At 33.3% G+C, this 7690-nt stretch overlaps 1 protein-coding gene across 1 annotated transcript; it reads left to right on the top strand.

The window, feature by feature from the left end:
• The first annotated feature begins 2853 nt into the window (after window positions 1-2853).
• On the top strand, window positions 2854-6346 carry LOC139901316 (protein FAR1-RELATED SEQUENCE 5-like). Its single transcript, XM_071884044.1, has 7 exons — window positions 2854-2947; window positions 3531-4338; window positions 4579-4837; window positions 4949-5554; window positions 5606-5640; window positions 5752-5767; window positions 5834-6346. The coding sequence occupies exons 1-7, from the start codon at window positions 2854-2856 to the stop codon at window positions 6344-6346; spliced, it is 2331 nt and encodes a 776-aa protein (XP_071740145.1).
• The last annotated feature ends 1344 nt before the right edge of the window (window positions 6347-7690 follow it).

The raw sequence follows: 7690 nt of genomic DNA, 5'->3' as shown, positions 1-7690 counted from the left end.
TAATTGATTGTGTATAGATAAAAGTTAGTTATGTACAAATGATTATCCATAATAAAAGGTTACAAAATATTTACACAATTTCATGACGTGGATGATATATTTGGTATGTAAGACTCTCGTATGATGGATAGTGAAAGGTCTAACGGTTTAATAATAAAATTTTATGAAACATATTATTATCCCATGCCTTTAAAAGAAACATATTTTTATCTCAATTAGATGACATGGATGAAGATATGGTAGATAAGACTCATGTATGGTTGAAAATGAAGATTTGAATGGATGAATAACAAAATGTTATGAAACATAATTGACAAAATTACGCTCGTCGTCCCTAAACTTGTTTCTAGCCTTCTCAGGTCGTCCTTTTTTTTTCTGTCGTCGTCCCTAGTCTTATAGTTAATATTGCTGGTCGTCCTTCTGTTCATCTTCCGTCACATAATTCTGTTAACCTCAAGCACGTGAGAAACATGTGAAGGTGTTTAAGTCTTTTAACTTCTTCAGGGACGACGAGTGTAACTTGTTCCCCTTTATAAACAAATCAAATCGTCCCTTTTATCCCACTTTTCCCACTTTCACGACTTGTAACCCTAACCCTAATTTCATATTCAGAGCAAAGGTGAATAAGTTCTACCAAATTCGTGAAGCAGATGTTCATTACGATATTGATCAGCTTTATGGTAAGTATTACTCAATTATTCGTCTGTTATCTCTCACACAATTTATGTTTTTAACCAAAATTAACACCAAAATTATATGTGTTGCTCTCACTTCAGCAGTTGGTGGATCAAACCAAACGAAAAACCTGCAATTAGAGTACTAAACACGAAATCTTGGAAATTATGTAAACAATATAACATTAATTCGTGTATTGTAAGCAATAAAATTTGGGGTTTTTTGTTTACCTTAGTTGGGCATGAATAGTATCGCCTATTTGGATTCTTCGACGTTGATGAAATACAAATAACAGCTGGCCGGCCACAATTGCAAATCACCATTGTTACTGTTTTTCAAATTAGGGTTAGGGTAACAAGTCGTGAAAGTGGGAAAAGTGGGATAAAAGGGACGATTTGATTTGTTTATAAAGGGGAACATGTTACACTCGTCGTCCCTGAAGAAGTTAAAAGACTTAAACACCTTCACATGTTTCTCACGTGCTTGAGGTTAACAGAATTATGTGACGGAAGATGAACAGAAGGACGACCAGCAATACTAACTATAAGATTAGGGACGACGACAGAAAAAAAAAGGATGACCTGAGAAGGCTAGAAACAAGTTTAGGGACGACGAGCGTAATTTTGTCAACATAATTATTATCTCAGTTTTCATTATAAAGTGTTTTTTTTTTTCAAAAGCAAAAGACCCTTTATTAATCAATTGACGATATTTACAAGAGTATAATCTCGAAAACATAATGCTACTACGATATCGAATATATCTACATCAAAAACTAACTACTACCAAATTATAACAAATAAAAGAATGTGAGTAGTGTTGGTGTATAATCCCTTGTTCTACGTAGCTTATGTCTACAATTCAGTCATGTAATAACGTTTAATATTGTGACTTGCGTTAATGGTTTATATCAATAGTTAAACTACCAATACAATCGACCGACTGAGTCAACTCAGTCAACCGACTGAATGCACATAGTCGACCGACTGTCTTAAACAGTCGACCGACTGTGTCTGGCTACAGTATATATACGGGTTTAGGTCTCCTTTGTGAGGTTACTCATTCCCTTAACCCTAAACCATGTCTTATTCGATCCAGTCATTCCCTACGTCCACAACCCACCGAATAACACTGTTAGGCGTCGATCTAATCTAGGTTATTGCTCTAGTTTTGATTCATTCGACCTCAATACGACCCGTTATTCCATTTGCCCTCGTTTTAGTGTATTCCGCCTCAAGATCGAGTTACAAACGATTCAAGATCCTTAATACTTACGTCTACAAGCAGCAGTTAAATAATGAAAAAAGCAGCAGACAAGCGCCTAAGGTTTATGTGCAGCAACAGAAGAGAGTGTTCCGAGGTTTATGTGCAAAGGTATCTTTGAACGATTTTAGCCAACACCAACACAATCTAGCACAGAGAAGCGTGAATTTATAAAGTTGTTGACAAATAATAAATGTAGTATGAGTTGTAATCGGAAGAAAACAAGTAAAAGGTTGAGAACGAAGGAACACATCTCAGCCTTTGGATCTTTTTTGATCAATGCACCAGATTAAACCACCAATTTGTACTGGAAGGGTATTTTCGTCTTTTGCCAATTACACCCTTACGTACTTGACAAAACCTCGAAGGCTATCGATCAAATCCCTCAAAACCCTAACAGGCTCCTGGCGATCGGCGATTAACGTTTCTCCGGCGACCGATCGGTCATCTTCAACCTCGTTAACACCGTTATAGCTCCGATTTATGATCATACGATTCTAACGGATTTAACGTTGATTAGTATAAGCAGTCGATCACTCAAAAATTGCAGGATATACGAATTCTTCTCAAAATCAATTGATATTCACCTTCAATTTAAGCAAAATGGAACCAGAAATCGATATCAGTAACGAAGAACAAATCAAAATCCAGAATGCTGAAGGTATGTGTATTGTTTCTTCTTTAATCACATGTGATTAAATTTGGATGAAACAGTATTTACTTTGAATTTGAGTAATTTCTTTGTCAATCACATGTAAATTCCAGTTAAAGTGATAATCATAAATAGAATGAAGACAGAAACTGAACTGTTGTAAATTTCAAGTTAGTCAATCACATGTGATTGAGTTTAATGATATGTATTTTGTTGCATGATCGTTTCACTGCTGCGAATCAAATTGTCCAATCAATTAATCAATGGAAGAAGAATACGAAGCAATGGAGCCAGAAAAAGAACCAATTGAAGTAGAATACGAGATCAGTGATGAAGAAATTATAGATAACGCTACAGGTATGTTTTTTTTTCGTATTGGATCACATGTGATTGGGTATTATGATGATACATTACTGTGATTTAATACCTGTGATTATATTGTGATTGTATATATTCAATCACATGTGATTATCTTTATTTAATCACATGTGATTTTGTTTTATGTTAATACCTGTGATTATACGTATGATGAAATAAAACATATTGTAAATTTTTTCGTATTGGATCACATGTGATTGGGTATTATGATGATACATTACTGTGATTTAATACCTGTGATTATACTGTGATTGTATTTATTCAATCACATGTGATTATGTTTATTTAATCACATGTGATTTTGTTTTATGATAATACTATATGTGATATGTATATCTGTGTCTCTTATCATGCACTTGTTTCTTGTTAATAATCACTTGTGATTGTTTTAGTCATTTGTCATATGAATGAGTGAATAACAGTTAAATCACATGTGATTGTCTTTATTAGATATGAATGAGTGAAAGTAACATATTAGTCACTGATCATGTGTTAGTTGTTTAAGTTATATTTAGTGAACATTTAAATCACATGTGATTGTCTATTTTTTTTTTTTGGACAGGTATAGATACACCAATAGTAGGTACAACATGTAAAAAAGAAACACCAGGTGGTTCATTGTATTATGCACCAATCGTTGATGAGAGTTTACTACCAGTTGTTGGAAAAAATTATGGAACACTTGAAGAGTGTGAAAAAATGTATAGGTTATACGCGTTTCATGCATGTTTTGACATACGAAAGTCAACTCAAAAGACTACAAAATCTGGGTTGGTGAAGCAGAAATATTACTTGTGCAATAGAGGTGGTGTGCCAATGCAAGTGAACTTTGACACATTGCAAAGTAGTAAAAAGCCAATTAGGAAAAGCAACATGGAATGCACCGGATGTAGGGCTAGGGTTAAATTCGATTGGGTGTATGGAACTAATACGTTTATACTGTCCGACTTTCAAGAACACCATAATCATGAGTTGCTACCCCAAGAGTATCGACATTTAAGTAAAGCGGAAAGACAGATGAAGTATGCAGAGCAGTTGTTTGTATACCATTCGTCAGTGTCAAATATTGGTCCAACAAAAGCATACGAAGTTTATAGCAATATGAAAGGGTCTGAGAAAAATGTGCATGGGACTGTAACTGATTTCAGAAACTGGAGACGAGATTTGAATGTTTTTATCAATGCAAGTGATTCTCAAATGCTCGTTAACAAAATGGAAGAACGGAAGAAATATGTTCCTGGTTTTTCATTTGAGTACAAGCTTGAAAAAAGTCAACTACATTCAATTTTCTGGGCCGATGAAGTTGCAAAATGCAACTACAAGGAGTTTAGTGACATAATCTCATTTGATGCAACGTATAGAACGAACAGGTATGTTTTCTGGCTCACTAGACTCTCTAATCACATGTGATTGACATGTTTTCTGGCTCACCAGGGTTTGTAATTACTTGTGATTGTCATGTTTTCTGCATCATTAAAGTTTACAATCACTTGTGATTGACATGTTTTCTTGGCTCATTATAGTTTCTGATCACATGTGATTAACATGTTATTTGGCTCATTACAATTTCTAATCACATGTGATTGACATGTTAATTGGATTAATGACAGGTACAACATGAAATTTGTACCATTTACTGGCATAGATAACCACCATAGGTGTGTCACTGTTGCTGCGGGATTGATCAGGGATGAAACAGCCGAGAGTTACACATGGCTTCTTACATGTTTCATGAAGACATTCGGGAAAGAGCCAAACATGATAGTGACAGATCAGGACAAATCAATGGCGATAGTGATAAAAGCAGTTTTTAAGACGGCAAAACATAGACTATGCATGTGGCACATTATGCGAAAGGTGCCATCAAAGGTATGAATATTGTTATCAAACAACAAATGTATTTAATCACATGTGATTGAAATGTTTAATGATACATGATTTGCTTAATATGAATGATTAAAAAATGATATGTAATTACAGATTCAAGAAGCAATTCCTACTATTGAAGATGAAGTAGAAAAAGACTTCAAGAATAGACTTAATAAGCTTGTTTGGAATATGTATATCGAACCAAATGTTTTTGAAGAAAGATGGGAAAAGTTGATGCACGATTTCTCATTGAAAAATGATAGTTGGTTCAAACATATGTTTGATATTAGATCAACTTGGATACCAGCATATTTTATCGACACTGAAATGTTTGGTTTGATGCGAACTACTTCAAGATCTGAGAGTGAGAATGCTTTTTTTTCAAACTTTACAAGATTTGCAGCAAATCTGTTAACTTTTATGGACGGATTTGAATCTGCAATGTTAAAACAGAGGTCAAAGCAAGAATCTTTGGATGCACAGACAATCAAGAAAAATCCAAAATTGTTAACTCAGCTGAAAATTGAAAAGCATGCATTAAAGGTTTACACACATGCTATTTTTGCAATCGTTCAAAAAGAGATTTATGAAGCATTGTATAGCTGTTTATTGGATAAAATGGACAAGGAGGAAGAAACGGAAATCTATGTTGTTAAAGAGGAAAAAGAGAAGACAAAAGAGGGTTCGAATGAAGAAAAACAGTTCTTCCATTACAAGGTAAAATTTATTTACATCTATGTTTATGTTTATAATCACATAAAAATGTAGCCACTTATATCAGAACCTGAGAAAAACATTTACATGTCTGTTTATATATGTAATCACCTGTGATTGGTCAATCCAATCAAAATCTTTTTATCAATCACATGTGATTGATAATATAAATTTTTTTTTTTGAATGTACTTCATAACAGCAAAGACGGATCAATGGTATGTACATGTAGACACTATCTACGATATGGTCTTCTGTGTAGACACTGTTTTTGGGTTTTAAAGAACAAGAACATAGAAGAAATCCCTGAAAAATACATAATGAGATGTTGGAGAAGGGACATAATACCACCCGAGTTAAGATCAAGGAGAAATAGATATGGCAACGAAAACATAGTTGTACAAGATTCTGTTAATGAAATTACCTCAGTTGTTTATGATTGTGTGGAACTTGTAGGCAGTGATGAAAATATGCTAAAAGTGATTCTTGAAAAACTTAAATTGTTGAAGAAAGAAGTTGAAGCTCAAGTGCCAAAACCGTCAAAGAAGAAAGATGATATAATTGGAAACATGATTGGAGTTTCAAAGCCTAGTACAATAGAAATACAAAACCCACCTGTTGGGAATTACAAAGGATGTGCAAATGATAAGCGTCTAATGAGCGGAAAAGAGAAAGCAATAAAGGAAAGCAAAAAGCGAAAGTTTACTTGTGGTAAATGTGGACGTGACGATCACAATCAGAGGACCTGTGACAAAAAAAAGAAAGCAAAAGAACAAGCAGAAACTTCAGAAATCTGAAGTTACTACTGAATTATTTAACAATTTTTTTATTTTTTTATTCTCTTTCGTACAATTGTGAAATTCTGATGTTCCTATGAAATGCTTGAATTACATTTTTTATGTTTTTATTTTCATACAATTTTGAGGTGTTTCAATCATATGTGATTAGATAAGCCAATGAAGAATCACAAGTGATTGGTAGATAATGAATAAGTGATTAAAAACACAAGTGATTGGTGATTAACATTGAAAAACACAAATGATTGCCAAATACATAATCACGAGTGATTGGTGATTAACAATGCAGAATCACAAGTGATTGGTAGATAATGAATAAGTGATTAAAAATAAGTGATTCTTCATAAATGATTGCCAAATACAGAATCACAAGTGATTGGTTGATAATGAGTGATTAAAAACACAAATGATTGCCAAATACAGAATCACAAGTGATTAACAATGAAGAATCACAAGTGATTGGTAGTGATTAAAAACACAAATGATTGCCAAGTACAGAATCACAAGTGATTAACAATACTGAATCACAAGTGATTGGTAGTGATTAAAAACACAAATGATTGCCAAATACAGAATCACAAGTGATTGGTAACGAAGAATCACAAGTGATTAACAATGCAGAATCACAAGAGATTGCCAAATACAGAATCACAAGTGATTGGTAGTGATTAAAAACACAAATGATTGCCAAATACAGAATCACAAGTGATTGGTAACGAAGAATCACAAGTGATTAACAACACAAGTGATTTCCAAATACAGAATCACAAGTGATTGGTGATTAACAATGCAGAATCACAAGTAATTGGTAAAGAATAAATAAATGATTAAAGATACAAGTGATTGGTAACGAAGAATCACAAGTGATTAACAACACAAGTGATTGCCAAATACTGAATCACAATTGATTAACAATCACAAGTGATTAAACAATGCAGAATCAAAAGTGATTGGTGATTAACAATGCAGAATCACAAGTGATTGGTAAAGAATAAATAAATGATTAAAGATACAAGTGATTGTCAATCATAAACCATAGTATTACAAGTGATTAAAAACCATAGTCCATACAATGTGATTTACCATTCAACAAAAACATAGATATGCTAAAAAATATTGTGTACCAAATAACAAATTTGTTAACACATAAAAAGTTCAACAAAAATAACATCTTATATTGTTTTTCAACATAACACTTCACTTGATTTTTGGCAAGGACTCCTTTGATCTCTCAACCCGCTCATATCTCGAGTTTTTTGCAGTCAAAACAACGTTCCTATATTCTTCTTTTGAATGAAGAATGTTGAACCGATTTGCATTTATAATCATCTGCTTGGAATGCAA

This window comes from Rutidosis leptorrhynchoides, chromosome 3 (genome assembly GCF_046630445.1).
Source record: "Rutidosis leptorrhynchoides isolate AG116_Rl617_1_P2 chromosome 3, CSIRO_AGI_Rlap_v1, whole genome shotgun sequence".
Lineage (NCBI taxonomy): Eukaryota > Viridiplantae > Streptophyta > Magnoliopsida > Asterales > Asteraceae > Rutidosis > Rutidosis leptorrhynchoides.
The sequence above is the reverse complement of the archived record's forward strand: the minus strand, read 5'-3'. Positions and strand labels throughout refer to the sequence as shown.

Bases quoted from the DNA above. Each gene is read 5' to 3' on its own strand.
- LOC139901316 (XM_071884044.1), top strand. From the start codon at position 2,854: ATGGAAGAAGAATACGAAGCAATGGAGCCAGAAAAAGAACCAATTGAA. The intron at 4,339-4,578 runs GTATGTTTTCTG...GATTAATGACAG, and splicing joins GCAACGTATAGAACGAACAG to GTACAACATGAAATTTGTAC. The intron at 5,555-5,605 runs GTAAAATTTATT...ATAAAAATGTAG, and splicing joins AACAGTTCTTCCATTACAAG to CCACTTATATCAGAACCTGA.